General features: G+C 43.2%; 1 protein-coding gene across 1 annotated transcript in view; it reads left to right on the top strand.

Moving 5' to 3' along the window:
* LOC115310771 (neprilysin-1-like) overlaps positions 1-16,338 on the top strand; it is a 163,130-nt gene that overhangs the window by 47,221 nt on the left and 99,571 nt on the right. Inside the window, exons 6-7 of the mRNA XM_040212952.3 lie at positions 6,999-7,193; positions 9,150-9,236. Coding sequence (XP_040068886.1) covers positions 6,999-7,193; positions 9,150-9,236 — 282 coding nt within the window. The remainder of the gene's footprint in view (positions 1-6,998; positions 7,194-9,149; positions 9,237-16,338) is intronic.

Raw genomic sequence — 16,338 nt, 5'->3', positions numbered from 1 at the left:
ATAACTAACTAGCGAATATACAGGATATATTATTTAAAAAAAGGGGAGGGGGGGGGGAAAGCAAGCATCAAGCAGTATGTAATTCCATCATGCACTGATACAAAATGATCTATCCAGATGTAGTATGAAGGTTTATACATTCCTAATGTCCATGCGAAAAAGATGAAGGTGCAGCAATGTACAAAGCAAAACATGCTAGTTATCAAGCCGCTCGAGACCTTCTACAAAGTTGGTGTCGATAAATAGCTCGAGAGGTAAACCGTTCCAGTCGCTAATAGTGCGAGGGAAAACGCTAAACTTAAACATATTAGTACGCGCAAAAATGGGTGTTAGTGAAAACTGATGTCTGTGCCGCGTAGCTCTTGACGCTAAAGGGGAAATATATTGCAATGGGTCTATGCGAGTCTGTCCTTGCTGAAGATGAAACAAGAAGTTCAACCGCGCTAGTTTCCTTCAAGCCTGAAGAGTCTGTATTCCGTTAGCCTGCATAAGTTGAGATGGTGAATCCAGCCTTCTATACTTTGCGTAAATAAACCGAACCGCTCGACGTTGCACCATCTCCAACTTCCGGATATCTTTCTGAGTGAATGGATCCCAAACGATATTTGCATACTCCAACTTGGATCTGACTAATGAATAATACACATGTAGCTTAACCTGAATCGGAGCGTCGTTCAACTTTCTTTTAATGAAACCCAACCTCCTGGATGCCGAGGTACAGATATGTTTTATATGAGGAGACCAAGAAAGTGTGTCCGATATAATTAAACCAAGATATTTACATTCTCGCTCCACAGTAACCGGGGTGTCTGCGATATTATAAATGTATTCAAAGGGTTGCTTCTTTTTTGTAATACGTAAAAGTGTTGATTTAGCAGAGTTAAGCTTCATTTTCCACGTATCGCACCATGATACAACGGAATGCAAACTATGATCTAGCAATAACTGATCCGAGCTCGAAGTTATTTCTTTAAAAATAATTCAATCGTCGGCAAAAAGACGTATATAGACACCTGCGTCAATGATTGATACAATATCATTTATGTACACCAAGAACAAAAGAGGACCTAAAACGCTCCCTTGGGGGACCCCTGACGTTACAGGCAGAACTGGAGAGATGCAACCTCCGACGGAAACAGACTGTGTGCGATGTGACAAGTATGCAGCAATCCAGTTAACAAAACCATGTGGAAGACCAAGCTGTTTAAGTTTAAAATGCAGTTGTTCATGAGGCACCTTATCGAAAGCTTTGCTGAAGTCAGGGAAAAACACATCAATTTGACCTCCCCTATCGATGATTTGCGCAAACTCATGGATGGTAGTGACGGGTTGGGTCGTAGTTGATAAGCCTTTGCGAAAGCCATGTTGAAATTCTGTAAGAAAATTACGACTGTCCAGCAGTTCATTGATTTGGCTGCAGATGATATGCTCTATTAATTTACACGAAGAAGAAATCAAGGAAATTGGACGGTAGTTCTCAACTGCTAGGCGGTCCCCATTTTTGTGCACAGGTACCACTATGGCAGTGCGCCAATCATCTGGCAGCGAGCTGTTTGAGTATGATGCACGAAAAATAATGAGAAGATAATGGGCTAGGAACTCAGCGTACCGTCGTAAAAACGTGTTTGGAATCTGATCGGGACCAGCGCTTGTTTTCGTTTTCAGTGACAACAGCAAAGAAACTATGCCGTAATAAGTTATGAACTCAGAGTGATAGTTTGATGTGGTGGAAATCACATAATCATGGTTACGGATATCGGAGAAAACCGACTGAAAATACTCATTGAAATGGCACGCTATAACACCAGGATCAGTTGAGACAGTGTCATTCACCACGATTTGCTCAACAGGCTTATTTTTTTTCAGTCAAGTAGCGCCAAAACTTTTGGGGGTCATGTTTAAGATAGTTTAGAGGCGTACCGGAGAAGTAGTTGTTTCTAGCCACTGCAATTAGGCTACGAAGATCGCTCTGCTGATTGGTGACATCACAGTTAACCGGCCTTGAATTCTTCGCTCGTTTTATCCTGCGTTTGACATGTATGATTTTTCTGTTAATCCACGGATTATTACGATTAATACGCTTGTATTTTGTAGGTACAAATTTGTCAAGGCAGTATTCACATAAGTTCTTAAATTTTAGCCAAAGGGTATCAACATTTGTATCAGTGAAATTATCAAGATTTATGTCAAGATAATCGAGTATGCTAGTATCGTCAGCTCGCGAGTAGTCTTTGAAAGGTGAATATATAGCTCTTTTTGTAGGTGAAAAGCGCTCAAGTAAACAAGTCAAGAGGACAAAATAGTGATCAGATATACCTTGTTCAACAGATATGGTGTAATCACTAAGCGAATTGTTTACGAAAACAAGATCAAGAATTGAGTGACTTGTACCATGTAGTCCGGTTGGATCCTGAACTCACTGCGTCAGATCAAAGGCGAACATCATATCAGAAATAATTTCAGTTGCAGAAGAAGAACCACACATATTCGCCCAGTCAACGGACGGGGTATTAAAGTCACCAGCCAGGATTATTTTATGGCTGCTAAATTTAAACAAGTGGTCAAATAACCAGCACAAGTAGTCAGGAGTAGCAGAGGGGGGTCGATAAACAGTTCCAAGGATAACAGTATTTCCCCAACAGTTAAGGCGTAGAAACAAGCTTTCATGATTTTCTATTTGGGTTTCCAGGACCGAAGGATTTCCGTTTTTTCATTGTAACCCTGAAAGTATAAAATAATCGGCCCTTTGGAGCCATGTTTACCAAGCCTGTGGGCACGCGCCACGGACGAACACGCAACGCCCAGTTTGTTTTGAAAAAGTTCAACGAGTACTGTTCTTTTTAATTGGTCGTCGGTTTCATTGGGAGTTTCGGGGATGCCATGGATTACAAGGTTTGAACGGCGACTTTTGTGTTACAGATCAGTAATTTTTGCATTTTGTTTCAATATAATTTGCTCAAGAGCAGTTACAGTTTGCTTTAGGGAATCAATCTGCATAGTCTTTAATTGTATTTCGCTCAGAGTTCTCTCGATTAGCGTGCATTTAGACGTTAGGTCTTCAATTTTTTTGCCATTACGATCGTGTCTAGCCCTGAGCTCAGATATTTCACTTTTAATCGCGATTTAGCCATCAATGATTGTCTGAAACATTTCTTCAGTTGTAGGCCCCGGGTTTGACTCCACATCCCCACACAAAAGAAGCGTACATACTAACAAAGAGTCATGCGCAATGTCACACAAAGTCCGTGGGCACGGCACAACTACAATCGTGATATCATCACTTCTAAACGATTTGAATTAATAACCAACCTGTAGGAAGAGCCAGCAGAGGTTAGGCGACATGCTTGCTCGACAATCGCCGTGCCCATGAAGATGAAATGTTGAGGCAGCTCCCTTTGTAGGTGTCTCACAGGTGACGTAACCGCGGAAGCGGAAATCGATCCAAGCGCTGCGATGACCGTGGTGGGCTTCAGCGCGTGAAGATGACTGGCGTCCGGCACGGATTTACTGAGCGTCATCGTGGGCGTGGAGGCCAGGTGGCTAATGATGTTGCATTCCCCGTTGGAGCATCCGTAGAAGCATGACAGCGCCTGTAGGAAGAGCCAGCAGAGGTTAGGCGACATGCTTGCTCGACAATCGCCGTGCCCATGAAGATGAAATGTTGTGGCAGCTCCCTTTGTAGGTGTCTCACAGGTGACGTAACCGCGGAAGCGGAAATCGATCCAAGCGCTGCGATGACCGTGGTGGGCTTCAGCGCGTGAAGATGACTGGCGTCCGGCACGGATTTACTGAGCGTCATCGTGGCGTGGAGGCCCGGTGGCTAATGATGTTGCATTCCCCGTTGGAGCATCCGTAGAAGCATGACAGCGCCTGTAGGAAGAGCCAGCAAAGGTTAGGCGACATGCTTGCTCGACAATCGCCGTGCCCACTGATAGAGTAAATAAAGTGTGCGATAGGCTTCCTCCCCTGGCGATTACATCAGTTACTACAAAGGGCTTCTCTCAAACCATGAGCACTAATATTTCAAGGCCCTACACAAACCCACAAAGAAGCACAACCCCCAGAAATTTTTTATTAAGACATACTCGTGACAGACTCTACTCCCGAATAAATTCTCTAATTATTCCCGCCTAACTCTAATTATTACGGCTTTGCTAGCGTGTCACTAATGAAGTCTAATGCAGGCATTCCTGCAATAATGTTTCGAAGAAAAATTGCGCGTCTTTCTGATTTTCATAAAATAGTTTTTCATATCCCAGTGCTCAAACAGGAACTCCTTTAACGGCCTTCATACGTTTCATCCCGGCTTGATCATCTGTACAAATTTACCATACCTCATTGCAGCACTGACATAATTTTTTATTCTTTATTGCCAAAAACATAAACAGAATGAAACCACCTTCCCCCACACATTGCAGCGATCGAAGATGTTTCTGCTTTCAAGGTGGCCCTAATTGATTACTTCTATAACTCTGCAATTTGTTGATCTGCTGATTTATACTTTTTGTTTTGTTTTGTTGTAGTTGTCTACCTTTTGTACTATGAATTGATCATTTGTACTTTGTAATCCAATTGTACCCACCTCCTCTGTAACGCCCGATGGACCCTGAGGGTAATGAAATGAATAAATAAAAAAATAAAATAAAAATGGTCTTGGTCAGCCCGATGAGGCCAGAAATTACAAAAGTGTGCCGCGTCTGCTGGGCATTTGAAAGCACTCTAAGTTCCCCACCACGAAGCACAGAAAATCACAATACACACACGACACATTCTATGCTCCCATGGTTTATTAGAATGATCAAGACAAAAGCTTTTTTTTATTCTTATCAATTTTTGACATTGACCGAGCTTTCTCCATAAATTGCAGTAATGTTTTCTTCCAATTGCTTTGGGGAAAAGTATACTTTCTAATTCCATTAGATTGGAGGGATGGGTTCGAATATGTTGTAAATCTGTACTAGCCGAAGTGAAATATTTTATGCCGCGCTGTGGTCCCGATAGCTAGAGCCCTTTGCGAATAACAGTTTGGTCACCCGCATTTGATCGCTATCTGAGGACTTTGAATTCGTACTCAAACTGCATTTGCAAAACTCGGAACCACGTCCAACCCGGAATCCTCGCATTCACGTTGCATCATAAAATAAAAAAAAATAAAAAAAAAATTTCTGGATGGTACTTTACAAGTCTTGCATATCTTTATACAAATAACTCCGAGTCACAATACGGTGAAAGACATTTGATGGTATTCCAATTTTTTCCCATTTATAAATAACCAATCATCCTTCCAGATACACCCCGCGTCCTTGAAAAGTTATGAGACGGTCCTGAAAACTGCAACATTCCAGGAAAAAAATGCGATAAAAAATATTAATATTTTTTTAAATTTATTTTAAACACTTACTTCAAGCACAGAGGTATTTTCTAATCTCCAACATATATTAGGGTAAAGCTAATAACATTGTGCTAATTCATTTATGTTAAATACTAAAACGCAGTAAAAAAGGCGGCCACTCACCGGAGCGTACTCGTATATACGTGGTAAAACGCTGGTACACCAATGTGAAAATATGACAATATTCATTTATGACATGTCATACTGATTTCAGTTTTAAACACGACTCCGCAACTGTGTGCTCTGAACCACATACTTAACAGCAACACACCAACTGTCCAAAATGAAAACGCGCACACACGTCACGTTTTACTTGGCGAGGAGTCTTCTTCTTTTTTGTGGCTTGAACGTGTTCGAATTTCATTCGAGCGAAAAACGTTTTTCGCTCTTTTCCTGCCAAAGAAGAAAACACTTTCCCTCACGAGATTTAACAGTCTAAATCAACCTTTATTAAAAATCAAATCCTGGCGTAAAAAAAAAGTATTATTGCTATTTTTCATTTGTTTCTCCAAAACATTTGACGATGCACCTTATAGTATACTAGTTTATTAACTCTAGCGTCTCGCGTCGCACACGTTGACCGGCGGGCTCGGTAGCAATACAGAGTCACACACAGAGATATCCGAATTCTATACGCATCCGCAGCCTCTGGCAACCGCACCCGATCCGCGGTCCTCGAAGCCTGATTCAATTTTATGCATATACGCCAGTTGACTACGGACACGTCGGCCAAATGGGGGCACCTCGGCCGGGATTCCAACCCGCCACTTCCGGATCCGTAGGCCGGAGCTTTTTGCTTAGAGCAACCGATACTTTTTATTATTATTACTATTGACGAAGCCAGTGAGGCGGCAAACGCTTCTTGCATAAGCTGTAGTAAAAAAACATGTCTTTGTGCTGGCAGTCAAGCGACCACTAAATCGGGGCGTGGGAGTCAACAACCTAGGTCACAGGAACGTTTTTTTTTATATATAAAAGCAATCATAATGCAATACCTTAGCGTAATGTGGGAAAAAAACCTTCAAATCAACAAACGTATAATATAGAACCTTCTCCTAGTGTTATATTTTTCTCTGACTTGAAAGTTCCCTAATATTTCTGGCCCGCAATCTCAGGTGTTACATTAGGATTAATTATCGCCAGCTTGTCGGCACACTCACTGTTATTCCGTGAAAAATTGGCGCAAGTTTCAGCCGCTAAGAGCGGGTTTTGAATTAAAAGACGTGAGATTAATTTTAGTTCACGTTTGGATGTATTCTTGAATTTATCCAGCCACTACATATCTTTATTCTAAACAAGGACGCTTATTATTTTGGCTAATATGGTTGTATCGTAATCTCACAACCTCAAAAAAGAACATATTATGAAAACATTATTAATTTGCTTAAAATATGGCTCGAACGGTTTTCAGTCTCGAAACTTAGATGTAGATATTATGATTCAGGTGGAAACAGAAGAGTTACTTCTCCTCATAATTGTTCTCAGCTGCATGCCCAATAATTCCTTATGTCAAGTGTTTCACTAACTATGAAATACGGTGTTTATAAACGTATATGTGTGATATACTAAATATTAACAAGTTAATTAACATGCACTATTTTTCAAGCTTGACCAAATTACGTTTGACTGGGTTGGTCGAAACGATCTGATTAACTACACGGCGGAAGAAAATGAAGAATTCATCGCTGACTACAAGTACGTTATTGCTTCAACTGCGAAGGTCTTCAGACCCAACTTAACTGAAGAGGAGGCAGAGCAAATTTCTGAGGATATATTACAGTTTGAGGTCAAACTGGCAAAGGTAATATATAACGCATTCCAACAGTATATCTAAAGTATTGGGTGTCTGAAATAACCAGGCTATATCTAAAATGATGCGTAAAAACCGGCCCCTGCACGTAGCAATCTAAACTTTTTGTCAAAGGTGTATTTCAGAAATCGTTTCTATCTTGTAGAAATTCAAAGCGTACCTTCCTTTCTGTAAAAAAGAGTGCCAAAATACTTGCCATGGTCAACGGCGGACGGCGATGCAGACAACCAGGCGTGTGACGCGGGGCCCGTTAGGCGCACGTCTTGAAAGATGGCTCTACGTGCTTATCGAGACTAATAGGGACTTTATTAGAGAGTGCTCGCGACGACGGTGGTCTATTTAAATTAACACAATATTTTATAATGTACGTTTGGTTAAAAAGAAAATGCGGACAATAAAAGCAAGACGAAGTAAGACGAAAAAAAAAAACGCGGCTGCGTAATGACGGCGTTCTCGCTGCCGACGGATTTCATCTGCGTGTCGTTTGCTTTCGCTGGTAAGCTACACCTTCCGTCGCTGCTCTCGATGCCATCTATCAAAACGTGCGCCAAACGCGCCCCGCCACTCTGCTCGGTATTCTGCGTCGCCGGCCACTGTTGATCCAGGCAAGCATTTTCGCCATATCTTTTACAGAATGGGAGCTACGCTTTAGATTCTTAGAAGATAAAACCGACCTGTGAAATACCCTCTTGACGAAGCATTTAGATTGCTTCTTGAACGCGCCGATATTTACGACCCATTTTAGATCGAACCTGAGTATTTTGAACACCCATACATATTTAATCTCCCGCTAAAGCGAATTTACGCATTACTGAAAAAATGTTTACAGGTTCCATAAACTTCAGGCGGATTTTATGCTTTTAATATTTGTTACTGTGTTCGAGATATTTCACGAAATGCTCACTTCTGTGCAATTGCTGAAGTTTTAGTACCAAGTACCCAACGCGATGGATTTTAGCGGGAACAAGCTATTCACCATCTAACTCGATTTCTTTTCAAATTTGATTTTCAATTTTAAAACAAATAGCTGTAATTTAGGGCAGTATTCTCAGTTACAAAGGTTGGTACTTCTCACGCTGTGCCTAAGAAAAATACACCGAAGCGTGGTTGTTGTGTAGGTGTAAGCAGTGTCGCGCAGTGTTAAAAATAACTACTCCTCAAATATGAAATTCCTCACCGCTCCCACTTAACATGTTAATGGAGGTGCCAATATTATTTAGAGATGTTTTTTTATATAAAGTAAAATATATATTTATGCCTCAATTATAAAGCTCTTCTGTTAAGGATATGTTATGAATCATTTTACTGACAATCTAAGATATTGTTCGCTTATTTTCAAATGCACTATTTTTCACTGCTTCATCAAACTTTCATCACTTTCGAGATTTCTCAATGGCCTTAAAGTCAGTGTATTGACAAGTAAAAGGGAGCATTCATCAGGTTACAAAACACCAGCTAAGTACGGTGACCACATAAAGCTTAGGATCCCTTTTAAAGACCTGGAACACAGCATCACAGATAGTAAAATTCCCAGGAAAAAGCAGTTTTCCATTCGCTTCGATACTCAAATGGGTACTGCCGACAAAACATCCCGATGGACAAAACTGTGGCGAAAAAAAATATTATAGATCGGCATACGTAGGATATCTTAACGGGGTTTTGCCTTACTCCAACCATCCCCGTGTGTGTGAGTGGTCTGGGAAAGTATCCTGGTGCACTGCAGTTTCAGTTTGGTATCAAAACTTTCGAGCGGGCCTATTAATTAACTAGACTATAACGTCTGGGCACCCTTGACAAACACGGTACTAGTGCCTTCTGCATGGAATCCCAAAAAGAAAAAAAACTTACAATAAAACATAACTAGCAAAAAAAAAAAAATATCGGGAAGGTTTTGAGAATATAAAGATTACAACCGTTATTCGGTTGTTTTCTTTTTCTTTTTCTAAGCACACTAAGGCTGCTGTAGACAGGCGTGACTTCTCCTCAAAGTACAACGAAATGAATATCTCCACCTTGTCTGAAAAGTATCCCAAGGTAAGCGGACCGCGAACTTTCACAACCTTTTTTTGAGCTAACGCTATCTTAATCTATGTAATATTAGGCTACACTACAATGCTCCTCTGAGTCATAGGAAACTATATAGTACTCGTACAATTCAATTATTGATCTGAATATTGATGTAGCAGAGCAACGTGTACTTGACTTCAGGGTGTTTCCAAGTCAAATCGTAAAATGATAGTCCATGGGAGCTATGTCCGACAACTGTTTCGTTTCTTCGAAAATGAAGCGGAAGTGACGGAACTGACCATAGAATGTCTGATTGGCTAGAGGCTCAAATAACGAAAGTGGGAACTTTTCGTCATTTCGGCCTCTGACCGATCAGACGCGATATTGTCAGTTCCGTTACTTCCGTTTCTTTTGAAAAGAAACGAAACTTTTGTCGAACATAGCCTCCCAGGTCATATTTTTTATAGTTATGTCAAAATATATTAAAACCCTATTCCTGGAAGGAGCATTCGGCTTTATGCGAACGCCGTAGCTAATTTTATTCCGGAGATACAAAATTTCGCAGCTCCAGGCGTGGTGAATGCTGAGGTTTCGCTATGGTGAATTTCACAGCGGCCGATTTCACGCCGAAGCGTGCACTTAGTAATGATTTTTGTTCTTTTTATTTAATGAGAGGTATGCAACATGTATGCGTAATACTAAAAATAACAATAAAAGATTTCTATGCTAACATATTTTCGAAACCCATCTAACAGGCACGTTTTAAAGACTCACAATTATTCACCATCGAGTTACTTAATATAAGGCAAAATATATCAGAATGATCAACTTTAAGTGAGTATTACGAATATATCAAAGATTAGGCTTATTCATTATTGTAGTTATCTTAGTAATGCAGAAACCATGCACATTCTACTAAATGTGGCACAACTGCACGTCAATTAAAAAAACAAAAAAACTCCAATTTTTATTTTCTTTAAATTCTGCTCATTCGTTCAGAGTGATTTGAACTAACTTGTGATGGCAAAAAAAATTGAGTAACATATGATCTCTTTAAGAAGAAAAGGACAACAAGCCTTTACTCAAATTGAGCTGGCTTGTAAGGTTGTGCGAATAGTGGTTCGAATTAAGTAGGCCAACGTCATCCCTAGCTTCTGCACTGTTGAATGAACTATTCGTCTTCGCTTTCCCTTACACTGTGAAGGCTATGAATGACGCAGCGCTATTCGAGTCGAACCTTGCACAACCCTACTAGCTTGCCCTCGTTACAAGGGCTTTGCCGCACAACGTCGGCTGTAGAGGAGCGTTCACACTGGCAAGTCGCAGCTGTCACGCGAGAACTTTTGTCGCAACAGCGATAATCGCAAGTCACGAAAGCGACAGGTTTGAAGCAGTCGTTTTCAGGCCAATTTTTGCGACCGGACTCCCAGTCGCGTGGAAGCTGAACCAATCAACGGCGCCTCGAAAGTGCCGAGAGGTACGCTTCACACTCGTTTACATCCCACACGCCGAACTTCTGTGGGAGAAGCATTAAACATGTCCGTTCCACGCCTCGGTTCGCGGCCACGGATAGGGAGCCACGGAGGTTTGTTTGGTGGCTCTTGTCAGCGCTATTAGAGGATACCCATTTCTTTATAAAAGCAGCGCCCCGATTTGAAAAAGCACTCGAAAAAGAACGCGGCCTGACAGCAAATCCGTTTTACTTAAGTTTTCACAGGTTCGTACGGCGCCGCAGTTGCATGATAGAGTGCACGCCGATCTAGTGATTGTGCGTCTTTGTACGGTTCAGAAGGGCCCATGCCAACGTAACGAGTATTTTTCATATTGAAAGGGCGACGCATGTGTAGCTGTGAGACAACGAAAATGGGAAAGCAGTGAAACGCAAACGCGAACCGTTGCTCGGAGGACGGAACCGACAAAGGTTCCCGATAGCTTCCGAAAGGCGACTCGCAGGTGGCGGCTATATATACACAGCCATGAGGATCTATGTGGCGTCTCTGATCTGTTCTAGTCATAGTACCCATTTTTTTATAAAATGTAGCACCGATGTTTGAACGAGTAAACGATATTTGAACGAGTTCTCCGGTGCTCCGATAAGATAATCTGCACCATCTTCTAATTGTGTAATAGTACGTTTTTGTTGTCAAAAACCATATTAGTATTACTTAATAAAAAAATTCATATCACGGAAGCTAGTCATCGCAAGCTGTGCAAATTTTCATTATTATACGAGTAAATATAGGTAGAAGAGGAATTGGTCGGTAGATCTCAAACACTTGATGTTTTCCATGTTCATATGTTTCACGTATAATCAAGACCTTTAGGCTCTTCGGACTACTTCCGCTATAGAGGATGTCAATAATAATTATTTGTGAGATCAGCTTCAGTCTACCAAAAGTATTCTTAATATCTCGGATTCTTATGTTGTCAAACCCTGGTGGCTTAGTTTTCAGCATAGAAATTACAATTTTCAAATATACTGTTGTGTCATGTAAGGCAAATAGGCCCAATTAGAACACTTGACATGTGGAGTGATAGGAATGATACTAACAGTGGAGTAAATTTTTTAGCTGTTTTACGGCGTTAAGAACAATTTTTTTTAAAGACAGTGATAATGCCGCATAAGAACTTGACGTATGGAAATGTTTCTGAATCGTATCATGCACGCTATTTTAACTTTTTGGCAAATTAACCTGTTTACTAAGTTCCATGTCTCCTTCGAATTTGTTCTTGATTGAATGAGCCGATTTAAAATATGTTTCCTTTTGGCTAAGTGCATTTCGTTCTCACTTTTTTACGAACTTCACGAATTTCATTTCTTAGCTTGGTGTTTCCATGATTCCAAAGCTGAACCTAATATTAACACAATTGGGAAATTCCTTCGTTGATCTGGGTATTCTGGGGCCTCCGTTTCGTCAACTTTACTCTTCTGGTACCAATATAATAAATGTTCTGAAAGGTTTTTACAACTTTGTCATCAGTTTGTCAGTACTGTAACAGAGAATTCCAGTTATACGTATGATTTGATTTATCAATTTCTGTCTTACCCTGCATCACCTTGTACCTCATTTCTGTATCCGAATATTCACCAACCTTTTCTAGTGTTAAAAGTATAGTAATGCGATCATCAGCTACCTTTTGGTTAACAACTCCAGATAATATAGTAAATTACTGATTCGTGTAACTATGTGATCTATACATGATTTTGTAATTTTATTACCATAGTATTCCGCCTGGGTATAGTTATTAATTATATTTGCAACGACAAAATGCGGGAAGCTGTCAAGTATATACGATACATCTTGCTTTGTCTCGCTTAAAATCTCAATATTAAATCTCCAACAAGAACTCTGTACTGGTGGTTATTGAAAGTGTGAAGTAATTGTCTCCATTTATCACAGCATATGCTTACATTCGAAATAGGTGGCCTGTAAAATGTGCAAATGACGTACGAAACATTCATTTTATTAATGGTCGCAACGCAGATATCTGCTTGTTGGAAATACACAAATATTTCCTGACAAGGAATGGTCATTTATATACAAAATAATAACACCCCCTTTTATGTCATTTCGACATAAGCTATAAAAATGAAAGCCTTGTAAGCAAAACATAGCCAAGCTGTCTCGTCAACATTTACATGCCTCAAAATACGCACATTTAAAACTAGAATTGGCTCGCCTAATACTAGCAATAACTGATCCCAATCCTTATGAATACTTCAAACTTTTCTGTGAACTAAATTCAACTTAGCGTCAAGGTGGCCTTCTACATTCGAACCCTCGATGTATGCGCGCGACTAACAGAACAAATCAAAAGACGAGTCCATGTTTACCTAATTTTAACTAGGTCTCGTTCACTCCTGATTTTAATTGCTGCCACTCGCTCTTTTTGACTGACGAATATTTTCCCATTTCTAATCACTGTAAAAGTTGTATCCCTTTCCGTAGCACAAGCCTTCGGAAAGCGTGCGGAGGCCAAGGGTTCGATTCCTGGGAAATTCGCGTCTTTTATTTATTCTTTCCATTTAATGTTCTAGTACAGTGGTTCTCAAATGGGAGACAGCGGACGTTTTGGGGCCCGCGAACCCCAACGGGGTTCACGGACCCTCTGCCTCGCCAGTGAAGTCCGAGAATAAAAGTTGTATTTTTTTTTCAAATTGAGAAGAAATGTTTCAGTTTTAGCGTGAGCTTTTTTGTGTGTATCTCAATGAGAGAAGTCTACATCACACTAGACCTGAGTTATATCTATCTAATAAATAATGATTATGATTACCCAATGCCTTCTCCTTCCCCTGACCACGGAACGGGGTCCTCTAGTATCGCCGCCGATCCACAAAAGGTCCGCTAAATATCAATGGTTGAGAACCACTGTTCCAGTAAATTCGAGAACCATATTCCTTGTTCGAGGTCCAAATTTTCTACGCGTAGGACCTTCTACTCCGATTGTTCCAGAAGCCAACGCGTGTGAATAAGGAACTCCATGTGGGCGAGCCATAGTCAGTTTCGCCCCAGCGCTCGATCCTGCTGTATCGCCGACGTCGACACCCACGACACTAACTCGCTTCCCCTTTCTTTTGTTTTGGGCACAAGTTCGCACCATTAAACGTCCCGTTTATTCAGTTATTCGCCGCCTCGTCATTCGTCACTCGTGACATTTTGGCGGAGGTAATGGGTATCGCGTTTCATGCCCGTGAAGCGTACCTCTGAGGAGATCTCTCTAACCCGATCTTGCTCAAGTCCAGAAAAAGTAGTCCCCGTGTACAAACCCGCGACCTGAGCCAGCCGCCGCAGCCAAGTCCACCCTCTGGAGTTCGTTCAACTCTCAGAGCAGCCGAGGAAGACGAAAACGCCGACAATGGGGACCGAGTAGCAGCGGGCGCCAACTGACCCTTCCATCGTATGCCTGGCATTTGCGCCTCGGACACCGGCGAATTTGCACGGCGAGATTCATAGGGATGTTGAAGACTGGCTCAAGCAGTACGACCGAATTGCACGACACAACAACTGGACACCAGAACAGCGCCTGCAGAACCGGCACCGCTAAACGCTGGTTCGAGAACCACGAGCCAACGTTAACATCGTGTAATGTCTGCAGGAGCGAGGTGTGCGGGCGTTCACCACTTAAGACCGACGGGAAAATGCAGAGAACCTTCTTCGAAAGCAAGCCCAGGGGCGAAACGAGTTGTCACAAGCTTTGTACAAGGCGTCTAGCGCCTGAGAAGCCCTGCAGACCCACAAGCTGCAGGCGACAAGAAACTGCGGGTTCTCATGAGTGTGATGAGACAAGGTATCTTTGGAGGCCACGTCCGCAACCCGTCGACCGCCGTCGAAGCTTTTGTCACGGAGGCAACCAACATCGAGCGCGCCCTTTAAGCAGGCTTTTTCCTCTCGCAACGACATCCAGGAGTCATTGCATCCACCCTGTTCAGCGGCAAAACCGCCTGTGTAAACCTGGACGTCCACGAAATTGTCCAGGACGTCGTCCAGGAGGAACTCAGCAGGTTGCTGCCAGCCTCGAGTCGTCCAAAGATACTCTCCGTCGCCGGGGTTAACCGCGAGGAAGTCAAACAGGCGGTCCGAGCTGAAATTCCCATCAACATGACGACGCCAGAAGAACCGACGGTGAGCTACGCCACCATGGCCCGACGACCGCCGCAAGCTCCCCGCCAGGTTCTGGGCCCACCCCGATCAGACACCCCGATGCCGCGTGCCCTCTCCAAGAAAGACCGCGCGACGCATGGCAAACGGCCGACCGACGCCCGCTCTGCTACCACTGCGGAAATCCAGCCACATCTAGCTAGCACTGATGCCCCTACAGTCATCTTGGGCTGCGTGGTTTCCACCTAAACGATTCGCCTGAGGTACGGCGAACGCCCTTGAGACATCGAAGAGTACCTCCACGCTCGCCCTCCTCAGCGCCGACTTTCCGCCGTGAATCCCGCTCCCCATCGCCACGACATTCAGCGTCTACGGCGCCACGACAACGCACATAGAGCCTGTCTCCCCTGCGTCAACAGGAAAACTAAGTGCGGTGCGGCAACGCCTGGGGGGGTGGCGTTGCCAAATATGACCAAAGTAAAGAGCATCCAGGAACGCTGTACGCTCCCACTCTCCCGACGCCACACATCGCAACGACCCTCTTCAGTGGCGCCCAACAAGCGAAAATTTGTTATCGACGACCACGACGCATCGGCCCTCCTCGACACTGGAGCGGACTACTCAGTCTTGAGTGTGAGGCTCTCTCGCCGCCTGCGAAAGGCGAAACGTCCCGGGGTTAGCCACGAATTCGAACCGCTGGAAGACACCGTATTACGCCCGTCGGAAGGTGCACTGCCCGAGTCGAGATTCACGGCGAGACGTACCCTGTGGAATTCGTCGTTCCACAAGACTCTTTCAGAGACGTTATTCTCGGCATGGACTTTTTGTGCGAATACAGCGCCGTCATTGAGAACAAATTTACACTGCGTACCCCTGTTCAGCCTCCAGAGGAACCCCAAACAACGTCAGTCGCCGTCCAAGTCGCTGCTGACCACGTGAAACTGCCGACGCGATCAAGAGGTGTTGTGCCCGTCACAACCGATGTCGCTACCTGAGGTGAAGTTGTTCTGGAAGCCAGCGCACAACTGCTCCTGCGAAAGGGATTATTTGTCGTAAGAAGGGTCACTGAACTTCAGAGTAGACGCACTGTGGTCCTCGTGACGTAATTCTGACAAGAAACGCAATCCCTCACGAAAGGTGCCGCTGTGGGCCACGCCGAGTAAGTCCTGAACTCCGCCGAAATCGCCGCGATTGCTGAAGAATCCTCGCCACCTCATTAAGACATTACGCCTAGAGCGCAGCTCGACGTTGACCCCAAGCTTGCAGGCCTGAAACGACGACAGCTGAGTGACCTCCTCGCCGAATACAACGACAGTTTCGCGACGTCGTCGAAGGTGCACCAAACCAGGGTTGCGAAGCACCGCATCGTTACTGATGACGACGCGTCACTTGGCATTGATCGCCATGCGGAGAGTATCAGTAAAAGAAAGGGAGGTCATCCAGGAGCATGTGAAAGAAATGCTGAACGACGACATAACCCAGCTCTCAAGCAGACAGTGGGCCTCTCCAGTCGTGCTGGTTAAGAAGAA

The sequence above is a fragment of the Ixodes scapularis genome, unplaced genomic scaffold (genome assembly GCF_016920785.2).
Source record: "Ixodes scapularis isolate PalLabHiFi unplaced genomic scaffold, ASM1692078v2 PGA_scaffold1__304_contigs__length_218370807, whole genome shotgun sequence".
Taxonomy (NCBI): domain Eukaryota; kingdom Metazoa; phylum Arthropoda; class Arachnida; order Ixodida; family Ixodidae; genus Ixodes; species Ixodes scapularis.
The sequence above is the reverse complement of the archived record's forward strand: the minus strand, read 5'-3'. Positions and strand labels throughout refer to the sequence as shown.